At 35.2% G+C, this 22,805-nt stretch overlaps 1 protein-coding gene across 6 annotated transcripts in view; it reads left to right on the top strand.

Annotated features, from left to right (window-relative positions):
* The window catches only part of dclk1b (doublecortin-like kinase 1b), a 36,545-nt gene extending 14,374 nt beyond the window's left edge, over positions 1-22,171 (top strand). Inside the window, exons 4-18 of one of the 6 annotated variants that reach the window (XM_065280790.1) lie at positions 1,264-1,363; positions 2,510-2,626; positions 8,269-8,328; positions 8,430-8,524; positions 10,411-10,498; positions 10,657-10,826; positions 10,943-11,062; positions 11,579-11,725; positions 11,829-11,962; positions 12,050-12,127; positions 12,467-12,563; positions 12,670-12,750; positions 13,397-13,510; positions 17,240-17,313; positions 17,802-17,999. In XM_065280790.1, coding sequence (XP_065136862.1) covers positions 1,264-1,363; positions 2,510-2,626; positions 8,269-8,328; positions 8,430-8,524; positions 10,411-10,498; positions 10,657-10,826; positions 10,943-11,062; positions 11,579-11,725; positions 11,829-11,962; positions 12,050-12,127; positions 12,467-12,563; positions 12,670-12,750; positions 13,397-13,510; positions 17,240-17,313; positions 17,802-17,859 — 1,533 coding nt within the window. In that variant the 3' untranslated portion in view covers positions 17,860-17,999. Of the gene's footprint in view, positions 1-1,263; positions 1,364-2,509; positions 2,627-6,721; positions 7,926-8,268; positions 8,329-8,429; positions 8,525-10,410; positions 10,499-10,656; positions 10,827-10,942; positions 11,063-11,578; positions 11,726-11,828; positions 11,963-12,049; positions 12,128-12,466; positions 12,564-12,669; positions 12,751-13,396; positions 13,511-17,239; positions 17,314-17,801 lie in introns of those variants that run through there. The other 5 variants (XM_065280788.2, XM_065280791.1, XM_065280789.2 and 2 more) reach the window with 5 other exon arrangements.
* The last annotated feature ends 634 nt before the right edge of the window (positions 22,172-22,805 follow it).

Here is a 22,805-nt window from a genome sequence, read left to right as displayed (position 1 = left end):
TTCTTGTCAATTATATATACAATAGTTATTTTGCTTTAAACTTTGGGTAGATTTTGGTTGTCAGTACTGTATTAAAAATGACTACTGTTTATGTTTCTTCATTTGAAAGATGTACATGAATGTGAACCTTCATTCTCCACATACAGTGTGGATGATCCCTGGCAGTCTTGCTCAGCATAATTTAAGCTGATAAATAGTTTAGTGCTGTGATACTTCAGAAACATTTCAACAAAATTAGTATCTGTTTTATTTAGCACTTCAGCATTATTTGAAAAAAAGTCAGGCAAGGAAGCGTGGGAACATGGCTGTCTGCTCTAAGCCTGCCGTTTCAGGGAACCATACACTGCAGTAGGAAAAAAATTAAATGGTTATTTATAATTTACTCATGATAATAATAATAAAAATAATTGTATAAGATCAACCAAACCCCAGCTGTGTCAGTAGCTCTGAACAGATCAGAAAACTATAGACTAATTGTGTAAGTTATCCTCAGAATCCCTTAGTGATGTTATTTGTATTTCTATTACATCACTTAATATTGGGTTGTTCACTTTTGCACTTGCTGTGGGAGTCATTTTTTGCCACCTGATTGAATCATCTTACTTTGATATTGATGATGACATCACTGTTGCTACAGCAACAAATTCTTATTGGTATGTGTGAATGATACTTCAAAGTGATATGCAGCTGTCTCGCCTGACTGGTCTTATTCATACAGCTGAATATGATACATTGTAATATTTTAATAGTGACCTTTAAAAATCAAATGTCAAACTTGTTTGAGGCATCAATTGACAGATATGATATGAGGAGTGAATTATTTTCTTTGGATGAATGCATTATTGTGTTTGCAACCTAATTTCATAATGCACAACATAGTGACTACTTATTTTACATTTCATTTAATTAACATTTAATTTTAGAAATTGGTTTCAAATTGCATTATGTTTTTAGTTGATTAATTGTTGATTTATACTGCCTCAAAATGTTTTGCCTTGAGATCTGGGGTACTGTAACCTATATAAGTAAATACTGTACAAGTTTTAATTTAATTTAAAAGATAAAAGTATTATGTAATGTATAAATTACCGGTTAATGCGGTCCACATATTTTGTGCATAGGCTTATATTATCAATAGGCTTGTATAATTATTATAAATGTGTGTTATTTTACTGTATACTGTTATATTTTTTTAGAAAATGACTGCCAAACCAATAACTTGTTGAAGATTTATACTAAAATGGAGTATGTTTATGGCCGTAGGTCATGTGCCTTCAGGACTTTTTTGGTGAAGATGATATATTTATTGCCTGTGGGCCAGAGAAGTTTCGCTACCAGGATGACTTCCTGCTGGATGATAGTGGTAAGATTGTCTAGTAATGTTCATCAAAACAACTAACTAATCTGCATTCAAAGATCATAGCTTAGTCCCTTGACCTTGAGTGCACTTGGCATAAAAGTTTCTGCTAAATGCATAATTGTAAAATATAAATCCATGTCTTTACTAATGTGCAATGCTAAATAAAATATTTCATATCTGGAGACAGGCAACTTCAATTTACAATTAATTTAAACTTTTTTGACTAGTGAAGAATTGCTATACATTATAAAATAAGTTGAATTAGCTCAAGTTATTTCAACCTTATTTTATAATTTATAGCAACTCCTCACTAGTCTAGAAATTTGATAGTATAAATTAAATAATTTAATCAATTACACCGAAACATTTAAGTGCAATAAGGAGTTTTTATAGTGTATGACAGAAATGTGTACTAAAAGAATAAACGTGAATACTACATTAGGAACAGGTTCAGTACTTCAAGTCTGATAGCAAACCAACCCGTCAGACCTTGATACATATCACATTGACTGGCTCGGGTCAGACAGAGGTTGCAGTAGATTGATCTGTACTGACATCAAGTGGTGCACACAGATGTGTCCCTCTGTTTTACAGAAACAGAAAGACCAGGTGCCAGGAATAGGGGAGAAAAAAGGAAACTGACCCCTAAGGTGGTATTTATGGTGTATGCAATTTACACGCATATCCACCTTATTGTGAAAAGCCTGAGTGGATGTTACGGTGCACTGTCAGAAAAAACGTCCCTAGCTGTTACTAAGGGTGGTAGCCTTTCACATAGGCGGAGTTTGGGGAGACTTATATCAGTATGTATACATGTCTGGACCTAAATGGTGCATACAGGTATTGGGGCCTGTTTAAGGGTACTGCCTGAGTGACAGCTAGGAACCATTTTTTTTACTATTTTTCTGACAGGTGCAGGTGCAAGTTACAGTAAGAGTCTGACATCTAATTAAATGCATGTCAGAACAAAAGTTTTGTAGGCTCTTAGAAACAATGACTTGATCAACCTTAGTATAGTATAAAAGTATAAAAGAGTACAGATACAGGAGACAAATCCCCAACATATACTTATGAAAATGAAGATTTCTTACAATAAAATAATCCTTAATTGAGCCCAAGATTAACAGTGGCGTCTTTTGCCTTACTCAGAGTGCAGGGTGGCGAAATCGCAGTCATACGGCCGCATATCTTCAATGCAGGGTCGCTGCTCTCCTCGCGGTGGTGGACCATCAAGAAGAAGCAAATCTCCAGGATCCAGCGGCTCAGGTGAGAATAAATGTTTTTGTGTCAGCTAAAGAACATGACACTGTTGAGAAGTTTGCAGACATGATGACAGCAAAGATTGTTGGGTGTTTTAGGCTGACACTGATGTGTGTAGGAGTGACTCGTGAAATCTAAACTGGGTACTTGTCAACTGATTCACTGCATTCACAGAATTCATAGTAGGGATGTGCTAGACTAGTCGACTAGTTGACTAAACGGTACAGTTGATACTAGTCGATACTACTCGACACTAGTCGACTAACGGAATTTTTTTTATAACCTTTATTTAACTGCAATAATGATGGGATGGCTGTATTACTTATCAGACCATATTTATACATGACACACGTTAAACATGCAGGTTTTTAAACATGCCGACTTTAGGGACCCTTGATGCGAGTCCACGTGGGTTCACCGAAGTCGTATTTTGGGACAGACTCGAACATCACACCGGAAATGGGTAGAGAAGTTGCCCATCAGTGTGACTCCTCCCTTCCGTCGTCTGATTGGTCTGATTGCCCTTTCGCAAGGACTTCTGGGTTGGTAAAGTGCGTGAAGCCTGCTGCAGTGTGGGCTTCGCTGAAGACCGCATCAAGGGGGCAAAGGAGGTGCTGATGAGCACACTTCAAAGCGTAAAAATGACAGATGGGACACCCTACGGACTTGTAGACTAAGCGAGAACACGCAATTTAAGGCCACAAGACCAAAGTCCACATGAAGTGCGCCATTTGGGACAGGGCCTATAACGTGTCCTGAATCTGATCTTTAACAAAAGTCCTTCACAAAAAGGAATTATCTCAGATTTTGCTAAATTTTGAGAGGTGATAAGAAAACAAATGAAGGTAGGATGAAACGAGCCTGTTCTTTCATTTGATATATTTTATGTTTATTTAAAAAAGATTATTTTTCTGTAAGGCATTTAACTAAAACTGACTGGCAAATTTTTTTTAAACGCTGACAGGAAAGAGTAAATCATGCTTTCAAGCATATTTGATCAGCACTACAACAGTTGCATGATATAAATGTAAATTTATATACATATAAAAATAAACACCACAATCTTTAATCATATTTTCATTTTGTCTTTGCTGCATCTATGTTGCTTGGGAACTGCGCTCTGTTGCAGACACACTTTATTCTGAGGAACTACTTTGTTTGGCGGAAGAGTACTGTTTTGTACTAATAAAATTACAACTTATTTGCTGTTGTTTATTTTTTGAAATCCTGCTATGCATATGAAGTAACCATTTTATAAAAGCAATAAGCGTCGTGCCTAAACACTACGCGTTTAACCGGCTGCAAAATTATTCGCACATCCCTAATTCATAGTACAGTAGCTTTCAAAAATGGAATTGGATTTGCGGGCGTGTAGTGATATTCACACTGTCTTCAGATTTTGATGGCTGACTGAGCAAGAAGATGTGTTTGCAAAGTAAAGTCATGAATAAACATCAAATTAAGCCGACAACAATTTCTAACAAGCTCTTGCATCAATTAACAGTTTAGTTTGGTTAAATGGGTCACCATAATGATCCCAATGGAGTTGTTTATCATCTAATCACATTTTTTACACTGGTGCTTTCGCATATTGCGTCAGTGATGTCAAACCATATCTGTGAATATTTAAGACTAACTTATACATCAGTGAATAATTATAAATACATTTTGCAGATCCTGTTAGATCATTTCAGTTTTTGAGCAATGCCTGCTGAAAGAATTTTCACATAACCCTTCTTAAACCAACAAAACACCAATTTAACCATGCTGGGAGATTACTTTGTTTTTTTAAAAACTGTAGTATTTTTCCAATGCCTCTATCTCTGTTTCTTACACATTGACACTGCAGTGTAACTCATTGCGCATCCTCTGTGAGTGCTGTTGTTTCTGACACTTTGTACATGTAGTTCCCAGACATGTGGTTACGCATTTGTCCTCTGGTTTGTGTTTTCCAAATGATCACCTCTCAAACACAATTGCTCATATTTATTCCTAATTGTACAAAAGCGCAGAACTGAACATGGATTTAATCCAGGATAAATTTTTTCTTTGTTATAGAGTAATGAATTGTGAATCATCATTTCCTGATGTTTATGTGCCAGGTATTTATCTAACCGGGCTTTTATAATTTAGGAAGCTTTATATAGACAGGTCAAGCACATCAACAAAAACAAAACAATTATTGTGCTTCAGGTTTCCTATTAGAGCCGGTAACTTTTGTTCGGCACAAAATGACACAGTACTCCGAATTGGCTTGCCATGCGTGCTGTTTGCTAATGAACTGGTGCTGAGTTTCAACCTCATTTCCAAAATGTTTGACACAAGGCAGGAAAACAACGGTAGTTGGCTGTAAACGTTTTTGACTGGGGCAAACTGTTTAGAAGGGATGTTGCTTCATTAAGGGGGGAAACAGAATTATTTGCCAACGTGGTGAGAGTTCGGTATTAAAAGTGGTAACTTTTCATAAATAAAAAAGGTTTTCTTTCTGGCTGAAGCTTTAAAGGGGCCATGGCATGAAAATCTGACTTTTTCCATGTTTAAGTGCTATTATTGGGTCCCTAGTGCTGCTATCAACCTAGAAAATATGAAAAAGATCAACCCAGTAACTTAGTTTTGGTAAACCATTCTCTACAAGCACTTGAAAAAATAGGTCGTTGAAAATTGGCTCTCCTTATGATGTCATAAGGAGCTCTTATTATAATAAAACCGCCCCTTAATCCAACCACAGCACTGCCATTTAGTGCAGAGAGAAAATAATTCACAGAACAATTGAGTTTCAATTTCAACAAACCACCATCATTGTGACCAATGTTTGAATTTCATCCGCTCATGTGCATTTTAAAGGACACACCCAAAACGGCACATTTTTGCACACACCCACAAAGTGGCAATTTTAACATGCTATAATAAATTATTTATATGGTATTTTGAGCTAAAACTTCACATATGTGCTCTGGGGACACAAAAGATTTATTTGACATCTTAAAAAAGTCCTGTGACATGGCCCCTTTAACAGGATAAAGATCATAACAAATTGGTCTTAATTGATCTGATGTTAACTCATTCCCCGCCAACCATTTTTTTTAAAGTTGCCGCCATCATTTTTTTGTGATTTTAACAAAAGTTTTACAAAATGCCTTCCAGGAAAATTTCTTCTAAAAATATACAATCATACAAATATATCAATTGAAAGAACAGACTCTCTGCTTTCAAATAAACAAACAAACAAAACAGGAAAAAAACTTTCATCCTATCTATATTTTTATAAGCTCTTAACTCTTTCCCTGCCAGCGTTTTAAAAAAAAGTTGCCAGCCAGCGCCAGCATTTTTCATGATTTTCACAAAAGTTTAATGCCTTCCAGAAAATGTTCTTCTTTAAACAAACAATATATCAGATGAAGGAAAAGACCCTCTGCTTTAAAAAAAAAAAAAAAAAAACTTTCATCCTACCTTCATTACAGTAGTTCTCTTGTAATCACCTCTCAAACATGGGTAGGTTTCTTCAAAAACACCAAATTTTGAGCAAAAAGCTGAGATAATTCCATTTTTGCGAAGGACTTTTGATAGAGATCAGATGCAGAGCGATCTTAAAATATACAGCGAGTTCTTTCTCTTTCACGTGAGGTGCTACTTTCGGTTGTATAAGTTGCAGAAGTGTGCCACCTGGTGAATAATAGTGGTATTGCGAAAAGACTGAAAATCTCGTCATTTGTGGAGAAGCGTTTTCGAGATATCTCGTCAATGGCGGCGAAAGAGTTAAATATGGGTATTTTTCTTAAAAAATATATTTTTTTTAGCAAAAAGCTGAAATAATTGCATTTTTGTGAAGGAATTTTGTTAGAGACCAGATTCAGAACGATTATCAAAACATACACAGAGTTTAAAATTAGTAAAATAACGTTTTTGCTTCAGTTTTTTCATAAATGGGGTAAGTGCGCCGTCTAGTGGATAATCGTGGTATTGCAGATGAACATAAATATTCATCAGGAATACACTTTATAATGCACATTTTTTCTCTTAATTGACGAGATAACTCATCAATTAAGAGATAGCTCGTCAATGGCGGGAAAAGAGTTAAAAAAGTACAGCTAAGTAATAATAGACATCCTATAAGAAATTTTTTTTAGACATCAGTGGGATAAAATATATATATAGAGAGCAACTTTTGCAAGTCTTCTTCATCTCAGATATTTCTCATGAGGAACAGAAATTGCACAAATGTCTCCACAGAGTTTCAAAAGAGATCCCCACAATGTCTCAAACTAAGGTCAGATTTGCCAATTAAAATTAGATTTCAATATCAACTCAAACATTTCTCATTAAGATTATATACACTTAAAAAATCATACTATTAATGTATTTTAACAATTGTCTAATTTGTATCCACCTTGTTTCTACTTAAATGAAACACAACTGACAACTACTGAGCTATCCAAGACAGCAGATGACTCATGACCGAAGCTGCCCCCTTCGGCATGAATCCGATGCAGATCCGGCCTGGAGTCATTTGCTATCTGTGATGAAAGAGTTTTTGTCACTTAAAAAAAAAAATCATCTCAGAGTATAACATGACCTCTCTGAGCACCATTCAGTTGTCTCTTTCCTGTCACTATCAGCTTCCCCCGAGCTGAAATGACTCAGTTGTTTACTCCGCACGGGCCACATTTACTCACGCAGTTCGCAGTCGTTCAGCGCACACACAAATGACGACTGATCCGAAAGCCCTTAAGATCTGTTTTCCATCCCAAATATAACAGAATGATGCATTCCCACTCTTTCCTCATGCTGAATTATGTCATGATAGCGTATAGCGCAGATGGTGCGAGAGCGCCGTATTCAGCACACGCTGACATACAAACACAAATGACTACAATTTGTTTTTCACCGTGCATGTTCTGAACGAAAGAAGTTTCGAAAGAAATCACATTTGTGAATGAGTCAAACGGCATCAAACAGGTTTTTGTTTTGTGCTTGGGGTACTTTAAAAAACCACGTCATGCACTCACGCCATTCAGAAACATCTCGGCATGGTTTTGCATTGAGATCTGGGGATCTGTTTGTAGTCACCCACACAAACAGTGTTGCAACTACGATATGGCATATTGATGAGATAAGCTCCTCCCTATGTGGGTCTTCATGACTCAAGCGTTGCAAAAGACTCAGTGTGCCTATCAGCAACCAGCAGTCACTCTTATACATCTCATCCGGCTCTCTTACATTCATTCATGCTCTAACTGTCTGATAGTGAATATGAGCACCGGAGGCATTGTGGTTTACTTGGACAGCCTGCTGTACTCTGTAGCAGGTAGGAGAGAGAGAGAATTTGTGATGTGCATTTGTATAAACCATTTATTTTGATGTGAGGTGCGGAAACAGATTGGTATTTTATGTCTGCTTGCTGCTCGGGTTCGTTTTTTTATTGGTATTGTATTTGATAAAAGGGTTGGTATTAATTAATGTTACTCTAATGCACATTCTGAACAATATGACTGTTTATTTTATATCATGCAGAAGCTGCTGGTTATTTGTTTAAAAATACTGCGCAATTTTGTAACATCATTTAACTGAATGCATCCTAAAGTAGATTTAAGTCTTATTTTTGCTTACTGGTCTAATTTATCACAAAATGTTAAATATAAATCTTTCAGAATCTTCAGAGAAAAACGGTCCAAGCTGTGAACATATACATAGACTTCAATTGATGAGAAGTATAGTGTTTTTTTCTTTCATTTTGTGAAATGTGACCATGCAAGAAATTGTCTAGGCTTTGTGACATCTGTAACAGTAACTAAAGCTGAATCTCTTTCAGCTAACGGTACAGCGGGTAGTCAACTGTCAACTCCACGGTCAGGCAAATCTCCCAGTCCATCACCCACCAGTCCAGCCAGCCTGAGGAAGCGAAGGGTGAGCTGTCACTCATTTCACAACATTTCATCATCTGCAATGACTTATAATGATATTTGAAGATCATTTTTCAGATTGTGGAAGTAACTTTTATTTACATTTTTTTTTTTTAAATCAGCTTAGATCTTACATTAGTTTTAATTTTATTACTACAAAATTTTTTGCAAATACAATGCTGAATCAATTTCTTTTGCATACGTCCATTCTGTTCAGCCAAAATGTGTCCTAGCAACAGACGAGTCTCTTGACCTGGCAGCATCCCTGCAGTAACACAAAAGCATTAAAACCAGTCATGGTTTGAAAATATTACATTGTTTGCCCCAAATGCTTTTTTAATGGAAAAAAATGAACCTAAATTAACAATGTTGATATTAACGTATAATCAACATTATATGCACTAAAGATTGATTATACACAAATGATCACAACAGTGAACTCTTTCTGGATTACTAGATGATTTTATGCATACAGTTTGTGTTCATGACAAATTTCTGAATTTCATGCTATTGATCAACTAGTCATGGGCCGGTTACCGGTTTCAAGGTATACAGAGGTTTTAAAGAGTCAAGGTTTTAAAACAACTATTATTTTCTGTGATACTGTTTCCAAGATATGAGCTGTATTTACACAAAAATAATAAAATCATTAAGCCATGTAATTTATTTGATGTTTACATTTAATTACAAAATATATTTTTTGAAAGAATATTATAATTTATAGGCTTTATTTTTACTGGGCATACATGGTTTATTTTGCTTAAAGGGGACATATCATGAAAATCTGACTTTTTCATGTTTAAAGGAATAGTCTACTCATTTTCAATATTAAACTATGTTATACCTTAACTAAGAAGAGTTGATACATCCCTCTGTCATCTTAGTGCGTGCACGTAAGCGCTGGGGCGCGCTGCGACACTTCGATAGCATTTTGCTTAGCCCCATTCATTCAATGGTACCAAACAGAGATAAAGTTAGAAGTGACCAAACACATCAACGTTTTTCCTATTTAAGACGAGTAGTTATACGAGCAAGTTTGGTGGTACAAAATAAAACATAGCGCTTTTCTAAGCGGATTTAAAAGAGGAACTATATTTTATGGCGTAATAGCACTTTTGGGAGTACTTCAACTCGCCTGAAAAATCCGCTTCCCTTCTCCCTCTTATAATGGGAGAGGGAGAGTGTTACTGCGCCGAGTCGAAGTACTCCCAAAAGTGCTGTTCCGCCATACAATATAGTTCCTCTTTTAAATTCGCTTAGAAAAGCACTACTTTTTATTTTGTGCCACCAAACTTGCTCGTATAATTACTCATCTTAAATAGGAAAAACGTTGATGTGTTTGGTCACTTCTAACTTTATCTCTGATTGGTACCATTGAATGAATGGGGCTAAGCTAAATGCTATCGAAGTGTTGCAGTGGACTCCAGCGTTTACGTGCACGCACACAGATGATAGAGGGATGTATCAACAATTCTTAGTTAAGGTAATAACATAGTTTAATATTGAAAATGAGTAGACTATTCCTTTAACATCCACTAGCAGATTTTGAATCAACAGCCAGCACAGCAAATACATTGATCATTTTCATTATTAGTTATTCTTGGTTGTGAATAATTATAATAAAAACAGTGTTTCTTGGATAACAAAGCAGGCAGGAATGATGTCAACTCAAGTGTCAATCTATTTAACATTATTAAACTTAACATGCTCAACTTGCTCGGTCCTCAAATCTCCATAGAAACAGATCTTTAATTTTTTTCTTTAATAATTCATCTTTTATAATAGATGCTTTATTGTACTGCAGATATCCCTTATTATTATTAATGTGACACGTTTTAATGCCACTGTTTTGTGTTTGTGTACCTGCTGTCACTCACTCGTGATTGACAGGGCTCTCAGCATAGCGGCTCCTCCCTCTCTCTTGCCTCCACCAAGGTGTGCAGCTCTATGGATGAGGGTGATGGTGCTGGCAGTGAAGGTGAGGATCCTTCGCTAATTCAATTCCCAGAGTTTTTTTTTTTTTTGATGGGGCAATTTTTGACTGTCATGATCTGAATTCACATTATAGAGTCACCTATAATGATCTTTATCACCATCTGAATGTTTCATATGTAAATGTAATCCTTGTTCCTCTAGCCGAGCTGATGGAGGATTGTCCTCAGGTTCCTTCTTCTATAGCCGAGAGGTACAAAGTCGGGAGAATGATCGGAGATGGGAACTTCGCTGTGGTCCGAGAGTGCGTAGAGAGATCCACAGGACGAGAGTATGCGCTGAAGATCATCAACAAGAGCAAATGTAGGGGCAAGGTGAGACTACATTAACAACGCCAATCATATCTGAATAATATAGCACACATTATAAAGACATTATATACATTTTGATCTGTATTACATCATATGGCTTTTTTTGTCTGTGGTTATAGGAACACATGATTCAGAATGAGGTGTCTATTCTTCGGAAAGTAAAGCATCCTAATATTGTTTTACTGATTGAGGAAATGGACACTTACAATGAACTCTACCTGGTGATGGAGCTGGTCAAGGTAAAAAAGTGTGACATCACTTCATGAACTTTAACTCTACAGAGATATTTATATGTTTTAGTGATTTGCTTAGATTAAACAGTCAACTGAAGTAAAAAAGACTTCTTAATAATAATAATAATAATAATAATAATAATAATAATAATAATAATAATAAATAAAATAATATAAATAAAATAATAATAAATAAATAAAATTGTCATTAAACATCACAGAGACAAAGACTACAGAATATGACTGACTGTGACATTGAGTGTTTGTGTCATACTGTATGTGTAAAAACCAAATATTTAATATTGTGGTGTAGCTCAAAAAGACATTCGTGATCTTCAGATGTAAAGAAAAGTCTCATAAATTGGTTAAATAATGTTTTACTTGAAATTCAATAAAGTTAACCTCTTAAACCAGGTTTAGGTTTAGGGGTGGGTTTATGAATAGAAAATATTCCTTGTATAAAAACAATGTTAGTCTATGTGATTTCCTTATTAATATGACCAAATAAATGTGTTTTAACAGGGTGGTGACCTCTTCGATGCCATCACTTCCTCCAATAAGTACACAGAACGGGATGCCAGCGGGATGCTGTATAATCTGTCCAGCGCTATCAAATATCTGCACAGCCTTAACATTGTTCACCGCGACATTAAACCTGAGAATCTCCTGGTGTGTATTGCATCGTGGTACTTTAAATCCAAAACTAATATTTTAAACGCATCTTGGAGAGACAGATGCGATATGCCCTAACAAATGTGTTATGATGATTTAGGTCTTTGAACACCAAGATGGCAGCAAGTCTCTGAAGTTGGGAGATTTTGGCTTGGCAACGGTTGTAGATGGACCCCTCTACACAATATGTGGCACACCAACCTATGTAGCTCCGGAGATCGTTGCAGAGACGGGGTATGTCAGATCATCATAAACACTATACTAACATGCTATTACAACCTGGTTGTAAATCTGTTTAAGACTTCTCTCATGTTGTTGCAGGTATGGGTTAAAGGTTGATATCTGGGCAGCTGGGGTCATTACTTACATTCTGCTATGTGGGTTTCCTCCGTTTCGTGGGTAAGCAGAGCATTATTGTGAGCTTCGTGATTTAAAATGATGATGTTTTCTGTACACTTCCCCTGTCTGCTATATTTTGACAACAGATAGTATAGAAAATTACAAATGGTGTTGTCATAATGCACTAAAGTTCACCTGCTAGTGGACAATATGAAATATGTTCTTAGCAGAAAGTACTAGTACACTAGATTTCCATTCGGATCATAGCTGCACCTACTGTAGATTGTGATGTCTCACTCCCTCTAGTGGCCAGATTATGTAATGTTGTTTTGATAACACCATCTACCGTTTATTCTTATAACTTAATTCATAACACTTTACATGAATTTGTTCATTTAGGAGCACAGAGGATCAGGAAGGTTTTTTCGATCAGATTTTAACCGGACAGCTGGATTTCCCTCTTCCGTACTGGGATAATGTATCTGACTCTGCAAAGGTCAGTGTGCCGTTACACAATGTATCGTACTGTATGTATGTGTTTTTCTTAAAAATAAAAATAATAAACAATAATAATAATAAATCAAATTTCTTTCACTTTACAGGACCTTATAACCTGCATGCTACAGGTGGAGGTAGATCAGAGATACACAGCCATGCAGGTGCTAGATCATCCCTGGGTCAATGTAAGAGTACATCTGCTTATGCTTTATTAAACAAAGTATATAAAATAAATAATAATAGTTTTGTGAATATTATCATGTATATTATAAGCCACACTAGAATTTAGACTGATTTGTAAGATCTTAAATTTTTAGCAGGGCTCTGCAACTCTCAGTCTGCCATTTATTGTTTGATACCAAATTTTTAATAAAAAAATAAATATTTGTTAAACAATAATAAAAAGATAAACGTTTTATTGCCTCCTACATTAAAGCCTTTTAACTTTTAAGTTAAATTGTAATGTATAGATTGACTCTGGCCAATGTTGACATTTGAAATCACCTAAACAATCACGACCCTAACCCAATAGAATCTGAACCTTTTTTTGATAGACCCGCCCCACAACACAGACGCAACCCATGCAATGCTGTCGGTTAGTAGACACGCTCCTTAGTACTGATTGGCTACATGTGTGTTTTGGTAGTCAGCCCGACTCTCTTTTCCAACACGTTTTTCAAAAATCACACACCCCACCTTTAATATGATACTATTTCAGTATATGTGCCAGACTAAAGATACAACACTGAATGTAACAGGGCAGGATGTAACAACTGCCCTGAAAAAGTGTTAATAAATAGAAAACTAAAATTATTTTTTTTTCTTCTGCAGGATGAAAGATTGTGTGAGAATGAACACCAGTTGTCTGTGGCTGGCAAGATTAAAAAACATTTCCACACGGTGCCCAAACCCAACAGCAGCTCCGCTGGAGTCTCCGTCATAGTAGTAAGAATCTGTTAACTTTTCAAGTTTTCTTACAGAACCAGATCATTTCAAAACACAATGTAAATGCACATGTAATGTAAATGTTTCAGTTTTTAATAAGTAGTGATATAGTACGTGAGTCCGAGACTGATTCCTGCTTTCTCTGATTCGTCTCGGACTTGTTCCTTTAAAGATTTGGTCTTGACTCAGTCTCAGACCACAGTGGGAGGAGAAGTTCAGAGTTCGTAATTTCAGACCGAGTCCTCGAAACCAATGGATTTTTTTATGTTCATAAACACACAACACATAACAATAATAATAAAATGCAATGTTGATGAAATGACATCCCATGGTGCAATGCAAAGATACCGCCATCAGAGACGTTTATTTATCTCTAGAAAAATAGGCAGAAGATGATGCATGTGGTAGGGATTTTTTTAATGCTAGTAAAAGCATAGTCCATATTAAGAGGTTAATACTGCTCCTCTAAACAATTCCCAATCTAGCTTAGTCTGTAAATTGTTGATTATTAACTCTGTTGATATTAAATCATGAATATGAAACTGACATGTTTTTATGGTCTTGGTCTCGACTCGGTCTCGACTCAGACTTGCTTCCTTAAAGACTCGGTCTTAACACGTACTCGACTGTATTTAAAAACCGACTCAGTCTCGACCCTTCAAAAACTCGGTCTTGACTCGGACTCGGCATAGGTGGTCTCGTCCCCATCACTATTAATAAGCTTTTGAATTATGTCCAAAACAAATCTCTTAGATGGGCATTGAACTGTTGACACTGGCACTCTCAGATAAAAGATACAAAGCTGTCAAGGGGGCAGTACCCTTTAAAAGGTCCTATGTGCACTTTATGTATATATATATATTTACAGATTTGGTACCACTATGTACCTTTGAGGTACCAATATGCACTCTTTAGGTTCAAAGTTGTACTTTTTGAAAGGGTACCACCCCAGTAGTAGCTTTTGCAATATCTTTATTTCTGATGGTATGTGGATATTATTATTATTTACTATTATTTATTATAATTTATCTACATTACTTTACTTTCATTGATATATTTCTTTTAAAGTCATAGTGTCGAATTTCTGTGCTGTAATTGTTTTGTGGTAAAATAATTTTATGCAGTTTTAGTTTTCTTTTCAATTCGAGTCATTTTGTTGTGTCACTCTTTCAGTGTGAACAAGCCTTAAAGGATAACTCCACTTTCAAAAAAAAAAAATCCAGATAATTTACTTGCCTCCATGTCATCCAAGATTTTTTTTTGTTCTGTTAATGCAGCTTCAAAGGGCTCTGAATGATCCCAAGCGAGGCATAAGGGTCTTATCTAGCGAAAAAAAATTATTTTCGCCCAAAAAAAATAAAGTACTTTTAAACCACAACTTCTTGTCTTGCACTATAGCCTTGTGATGCGTCAGCGTGACCTTACATATTACGCAATCACATTGAACGGTCACGCATGACATATGCAAAACTGCCCCTCCAGTGTTTACAAGTGTGAAGAAAGAGGACCGTTCCGACGTTGTTGTATGTGGAATGAAACAAATTAATGTCTTTGTGTCCGTTTATTGTTTAAAATGGTCAGCAATTGTGCATTTCACATATGTAACATGTGACCTTTTAGCGTGATTACGTAATACGTAAGCTCGCGCTGGCTCCCCTCAATGCTAGTGCAAGAGAAGTTGTGGTTTAAGTATAGTGATGGGCGATTTCGAAGCACGCTTCATGAGGCTTTGAAACATTTACGAATCTTTTGTTTCTAATCATTGGTTTGGAGTTTTTCAAACCATAGACTGTAAAAAAAGATGGACGACGCCTGTTTGCTCCCTTCCATTGGTGAAAAGTGAAGCCGCCAGTGTCCCGATATGGCGCTGACATCTTGGGTCTTGAGTCTGCCCAGTAGCGATTTCGGAAGTGAAGCCGTGAAATCAAAACCCCACCCTCGCTCTCGCAGAATGCGCATATCACACGATATCACAGCTGTCAATCATGACGTGACACCACCGTTCTTATATCATTAAATAACTAACCAAACACAAACTTATTTTAAAAACAAACATTTGAATTTACAGCAGTGTGACAAAAACTACAATAAATGACAGAAACTAGGTTCGGAAAAAAGATAATTGAAGTGTAATTAATTATTTTAGTTGGTCTCAAGTCCCATTGAATAACATGGGGAGGCGGGGTTTATGACCTATACTGGGACCAGTCACTGGGGGGCAATCGAGACGTTTTGGCTTCACTTTTCAGGGCTTGTGCGGCACGCTTGTTTCAAACGGGCCAAAGTCACGTGATTTTAGCAAATGAGGCTTCATAACTGTTTCGAAACGTTTCGAAAATCCAACGATTCACCAATAGGGGGAGTTGATCACAAATGACCAGTGTATGTGAACTCGGGTCAGTTTTATTATAAAGGTTTATAAAACATTCATCCTTCTGACTAATAACATTACCAATTTGTCTACTTTTTGTTTATAGACAGATTTAATTACAAAAATGTGCATAATTAAAAAGGGAGTTCGTTTTAATGATGTGTTTCCCATAAATAAAACTAAAAATACAGAATACACTTTTAATTTATTTCTTAATTAAATTAGATCATTTATTTTCTTTTAAAAACATATTTTTAGAACAATCTTGCTATTATTTTGTAAAAAGGGTCAAATGTTTAGACAGATCTTGCTGCTTTTACACTATTTTGACCAGCAGATGTCGCCAGCATGTATGGTGTTTCGAACGCTTCGAAAAACTGAATCAATTTGCGAAGCAATTGGTTCAATTGATTCAAAGTTTCGATAAGCTTTGTTTCTCCCATCACTAGTTTAAGTTGTTTGTTCACTAGATAAGACCCTTATGTCTCATATGGGATCATTTAAAGCCCTTTGAAGTTGCATTAAAACTGTAAACTGTTGAGGTCCACTATATAGAGAAAAATCCTGCAATGTTTTCCTCAAAAAACTTAATTTCTTCTCGAATGAACAAAGAAAGACATAAACATCTTGGATGTCATTGGGGTGAGTAAATTATTGGGATTTTTTAAAGTTTGATGGAAGAGATTTGAAAATGTTTGCAGTTGAATGTGCTCACAGATAGACTTAAATGTAGTTATTTGTGGGAATCGAATTGTCGTAAAGTTTTTTTAATTCTGTATTGCGTGTATTCTGGATGATCAGTTCTTTCTTCATTGCATCCTTTCTGAAATTTTTGTGTTCTCTTCTATAACAGCGGTGACATTTCTCCCCCTATCCTTTTGCTCACTGCTTATATAAAGACTGTCAGCACTGTTGTCAGGGACTGAATCCGATTGAAGTCACTCAAGAATACTTTATTATGTTTATCATACATGCTTACCACATCCATGCATGTACACACAAATCCACAGACAAACACTTTAAACAAGAGACCTTTCAAAATACATCCACAGTCTGCTTTGTTTTGATCTTTTTTTATTGCTAGTTGTTTTTGTTTTGTTTTTACTTTTTGTTTTGTACATTGCTTTAAATGTTTGTTTCGTTTGCTTCACTTAAAATTATACAAATATACAGTTTCTAAACATTAAAGAGTGCTCATAGATTATTGGGGAAACATAAAAATAATGTAAACGCTTGGTTTTCTTACGGATAAACATTAAGCCCGTGTATAACTGACAGCACTTTATAGCTTAGAGCTTGTGCTGTTTTTAATAATGAAAGTAAAAATCTGATCGTTCCACCCCTTTCTTTCTGCTCAGCCGGACGAAAGGTTTACCATCAAACGCTCTGAGTCTTTGGACTGCTACCCGCTTCCAGGGATGTATTGGATAAGGTATGGCCACAGGGTGCCCCAAACTGGCAGTGTTTCCAAGGCAACGTGCTGGCAGTCTCCATAACCCCACCCCACTTTCCTTTCACATCTGGCCTGTTGCTATGATGTGGAGTGATGCGTTTCTTCATTCATTTCACAGTTGGCATAGCTGTTGTGCTTTGCAATATCGCTTCGCTTTTGCCAGCCTTGGTCTGTTGCTGCCTCGCTCTGCATTTATCTTTGCCATCACAGACCCAGCATGCATTGCACAAGGACTTAAATATGTGCTAGATGTATTGCGGTTTTCAGAATGCAATGTGCACATTTGTGTGTTGGTGGGCACTGTGCTTTGGATTTTGTTTTGTGCTTTGTTAAGGTGAACTAGGATCAACTAGGTTACCATAGAGATGACACTTTTGTATTTTTTGCACATACATTCCTGTCCACACTGCTATCTGGTCCATGATTTCAGGGCAGCTGCTCATTTCCGCATGCTTTCTGTTCCCCAGACCACCCCTCTTGATAAGGAGAGGCAGGTTTTCAGACGAAGACGCCACCAGGATGTGAAAGCCACCGGTCCGCGTGCCACCCAGAACATCTCTGGCGCCGCGACCTTCTCCAGCCTCTCCCCGGCCGGATTTACTTCAGAGTCCGATGACATTTCTCCCAACTCAGCCGAGACGGTCCGCTCTCCAAACTCACCGTTTTAACAGCACGCTGTTTCTGTTTTATGAATTGAAACATTTGCAAAAAGGTAAAGGACACGTGATGAAAGTTCATTCATGAGAGTCCATTTGAGTGTTTTGTTTTGAACAGAATTACTGAACAAAATAAAACAGTTTGTTGTGAGGGGTTGCATTTCTGTATTTTTAAAATTGCATTTGTTACATGAAGTGGTTAGCTGGGAATGGATGGGGTTTCAAAATCTGTGAGGGTAGCACACACCCTTAATAATAGGTGTAACATTTTGGTAATCCATGGCATTTTTTTGTGGTTTGCCCAAAGAAGAAACTTACCCTGCTGAATAATACAAATCGTAGTGGTTTTCCTTACAAATACAAGTATGAGTTATATGGCAACAAATAACGTAATGTCTTTTGGGTCAGTAATATTTAATGGTTTTTAAACAACTTAATATCAGGAGACCCATATTAAAACCTATACAATTCCCTTACAATTCCTATTTTCCTGCTTCTATTGTTTTTTTCAGCAGGGTATTGATTTCAGAAGTAGTAGTTAATAGTTTTTTCTTCAATACTGAGTGTTTGGTGCTATAAGAGATGTGTTTAGATTATGTCAACATCTGCCTTATTTTTCCAGCAACACTAATTTAATGTTGTGCCCTCTAGTGTTGAATTGTGAGAAATGCAGCTAAGTTAGTCATCACACCATAAAGGCACGTTGGGCATCCGTGTATTCCTTTTAATCCCTATAATAAACCTGGGATTTTAGCATCTTTTCTTTCAAAATCTTGTATGTGGGTTTTTACCTTTTGTATGACCTTTAATATTTTAAGGTTTGTACATTTCAGCATATTTGCATATTTCAGCATTTCCATTGAAACAAAGCGTGGTTTGTTTTTTGTCTTGTCTGTGAGATGTTCTTTATATAATGTGTACATGCTTGAATAGTTAGACTTCTTTTTGATGTACGTATGGCTATAGAAGTGCTTGTTAACAAGAGATGGGTGCTGATTTTAACGTGTCTAGAAACTTGGGGTAGGTCAGCTTTGCTGCTATAATCTCTTTCTTTGGTTCTGTCTGTACCACTTGACATTATGATAGATAGACTGTACAGCTACTTACTGTCATTTGATAAGAGAAAAGAATGTACAAAAAGCTTGTTTGTTATTCATTTTGATGCGTCTTGTTATATACCACAAAGACACATTAAAATGTCTGCCAGGTTTTGGGGCATCATTAGATATTTGGGCTAATCTTATGCCTTATTTGGTAACATGAAAAGAATGTAACGATCTCATTTGTTTAAATTATAAAATGTAATTTTGGTCATACAAAGGCCAAACAAGAGAATGATTTTACATTAACAAACATTTAAACGTTTTATGTTTGACAAAATAATGTTTGTATTAATTTTTTTTTTTTTTTTGATGGGTAAGGTTTACACTCTATAAAATGCTAGATTGTTTAGCCCAACCATGGAGTAAAAACAACATGTAACCAGAAAAATCTTTGTATGCATTCAGAGATTAACATCATCACTTTTTGTAATGAAAGCAGTAGTTTATACTTCAAGGAACTGACACAGAAACCAAATCCATGTGGATAAAAACGAGACTAAACTTGACAAAAAAAATTTTTGACTTCACTGTAAGAAGTGAAAAGTTGGATCAACTTAAAAAAATTACTTCAATTGGTAACACCTAAAAAAATAAGTTTTTCTCCTAAAGTAAAAATTTTAGGTGGAAAAAACTTTTAGGTGTTACCAATTGAAGTTTTTTTTTAAGATGATCCAAATTTTCACTTTTTACAGTTTTATTGACAATTTAGCTTTCAAAAATGTATATTTTGCATTTGATCAATATAAGTGATATTTTAACTGATAACAGTCACTTAACACCCAGAAAAAATTTACAAAAGTTGTCACAATCCTTAATGAGGAGTTGCCATAAATTAAAAAAATTTTTTTTTTGTTTTGTTTTTGGTGAAAATAAATTAAGAAAAATGACCCAAGAAAATAAGTCTAGTTTTAGACCAAAAATATCAAATTTAAGTGATTTTGTGCATAAAACAAGCAAAAAAAAAAAAAAAAACTGCCAGTGGGGTAAGCAAATTTTTCTTGAATTCAGTGTTTAAGAAAAATTTTCAAGATTTTTTGCTTACCCCATTGGCAGATTTTTTTTTTTATGCACAAAATCACTGAAATTTGATATTTTTGGTCTAAAAACTAGATTTATTTTCTTGGGTCATTTTGTTCATCAAGAAAAAGCATCTTAATTTAAAAAAAAATAATAGAAATTTATCCTGAAAACAAGACAAAAATACTAACAATTTTGTCTTGAAAATCATTTTTCGCAGTGTAGCAATTTGAAATAAATTATAAATTTAAGTCGATTAAACTTAAAAATTGAAGTGCAACAAGGATTATTTTTAAAGAGCAGTGACAACTTTTGTAAACATTTTTACAGTGTGGGACAGTACCTTTTAAAAGGACCTGCTATGTATCATTTAGGTACAGATACCTTTCAGTTGCCCAAGTGAAAACTTTTGTACCTTCTTGTACCTTTTTTGAGAGTGTACCCAACCCCATCACAAGCAGCTAGTTTCTTTAAAGACCTGTCTTGGTTACAATACATGTGTTGCCTTATATATTTAACAACTAAATTTAAGGTATACAGCTTACCGGAGCCTGTAGCATGCCAAGGCTTTAGGTACAATCATAATGGGAGACTAAAAAGCACAAAAGCCGAAGAATGTAGTATAGCTAAGATAAGGCATGAAATTGCTTTTTAATAAAAAAAATCTGCTGTTTGCTTGTTAAATTAGTCAAAAGCTATTCAAAAGTTAAACAAATGAAGATCCTCTTTATTTTTGGATAGAGGCTGATCATGTTTGGTAAGACAGTCTTAGTGCTGTAGAACATCAAAAATCACATGCAAAATTCAGTGACCGAGCATTAAAGATAAGGTTGTATATTTGTAAGATGATGATCCATTGATTCTCAGTTGTCACTTGCATTAAATGTCATTTAAGAGCCTTTGCTTCCAAGTAGCAGTAAACATTGAAACATTCAGCAACGAGCCAAACCTGTGAATAAATGATTTCTCAAGCAGAAACCTGTCTCGCTTTCTGCTGTTTTGTGATCGGATGCTTCAAGGCTTTTGCAGCACTCTTTGGATTATTTGCACACATGCATGTTGATATTGATGCAATGCACATCACTCAATACGTTTGATAATCTTTTATTATAACCAAGATGTTTTTCTTCACAATGATTCACCTGGACCATACATGACAACTGAAATGTTTAACAAAAAAAAAGTTAATTGAATATAACAAATTTGCTCAATTGCACTGTAAAACATTTCTGTAGAAATGAGAGTATTACTGGGTATTAATGGCAACTAGCTGCCAGTAACTTAATGTAGATTTTACATTTATGTTATCTACTTTATGTCTTTATCTTCTACAGTAAGTTACTGCCAACCAGCTGCATAATTAAAGCAATTTTTACAGTGTGCAGGCACCATTGCTTATATTACACATATTAAATGTTTCTAATTTAAACTGTTCATCAAAATAATTATTTCATCAGGGACATTTCAACATAAGAAAAAGCTTCATTAAAGGTATTGCGGAGGATTTTCTTTTTCTGAGTGGATCATCAAGACTATTGGTCCTGCTAGTTGTCAATCAGGAGTGTTGCACAATTGCATTTTTTTAAAAAGTGGAGAAGGCGGTTCTTTTCTAAAATTCGAAGAAATCCTCCGCTACACCTTTAAGTAAAATGATTTAAGGAAAACTTTACAGTTTTTTAAAATTCCTGTTGGTATCCCAGGTCAAAATAAAGTATACTTTATGCACTGTAAAAAGTTGGATCAACTTAAAAAATTACTTCAATTGGTAACAAAAAAATTTTTTTCTACTTAAAGTATTTTTCACTTAAAGTAAAAAACGTAGAAGTATTTTTAAAGTTGATCCAACTTTTCACTTTTACAGTGTACTAAAAAATACTTAAATACCAGCAAGTACATTTGTAGTACATTGTTGTTTTTGTGCTAAATTAAACTGTAAAAGGTAAAACTTGGATTAACTTAAAAAGTACTTTAATTGGTAATAGATTTTTTTTTCAACTTAAATTTTCTCACTTTAAGTGAAAATTTAAGCTTATTTTTTAAGTGTTACCAACTGAAGTATTTTTTTTAAAGTAAATTCAACCTTCACTTTTTACAGTAGATTTTTAGTGTATTGAATACTGTATATGACGTCTCAAAATAGCACAGTTGAGTTCAGTTGATTTTAAGACCTTTTTTTGTATATCAAGTACAAAATTAGTGCATGAAAATATTTATTTTACTAAGTGTACTTAAAGTGTAATGTATTGCTCTATTTTTTTTTCCTGGGATATCAAATCCTATGCTATTCTTGTTACTAAAATGTTAATCATGGAATCATCTTCGTGTGGAAACAAATGAGAAAACAGAAAAGAAAAGAAACAGAAGTAATAGCCTCCATGTTTTAACTGCTTATACAGCACATAGTTGCACTACAACAATTGAAAATAGATCAGTTATCTTATTTTTATCCATAAACTCTGAATTCTAGATTTGATTTACATTATGCAATAGATTTAAAGATGCACATACATAATATAATACACTACACAATGTATTGCTTACAAGAGTGACATGACAATGTTATTGTTTTCCGTTTACAGTGCAGATATTGGTGCCAGTAGGCAGTGAAAAATAAAAGTAAAAATAAAAAAAACGACACAAAAATGTTTGGAATTACAAATGATTTTGTCCAGTTGGACTATTTCAGCACCATCAG

The sequence above is a fragment of the Paramisgurnus dabryanus genome, chromosome 8, assembly GCF_030506205.2.
Source record: "Paramisgurnus dabryanus chromosome 8, PD_genome_1.1, whole genome shotgun sequence".
Lineage (NCBI taxonomy): Eukaryota > Metazoa > Chordata > Actinopteri > Cypriniformes > Cobitidae > Paramisgurnus > Paramisgurnus dabryanus.
The sequence above is the reverse complement of the archived record's forward strand: the minus strand, read 5'-3'. Positions and strand labels throughout refer to the sequence as shown.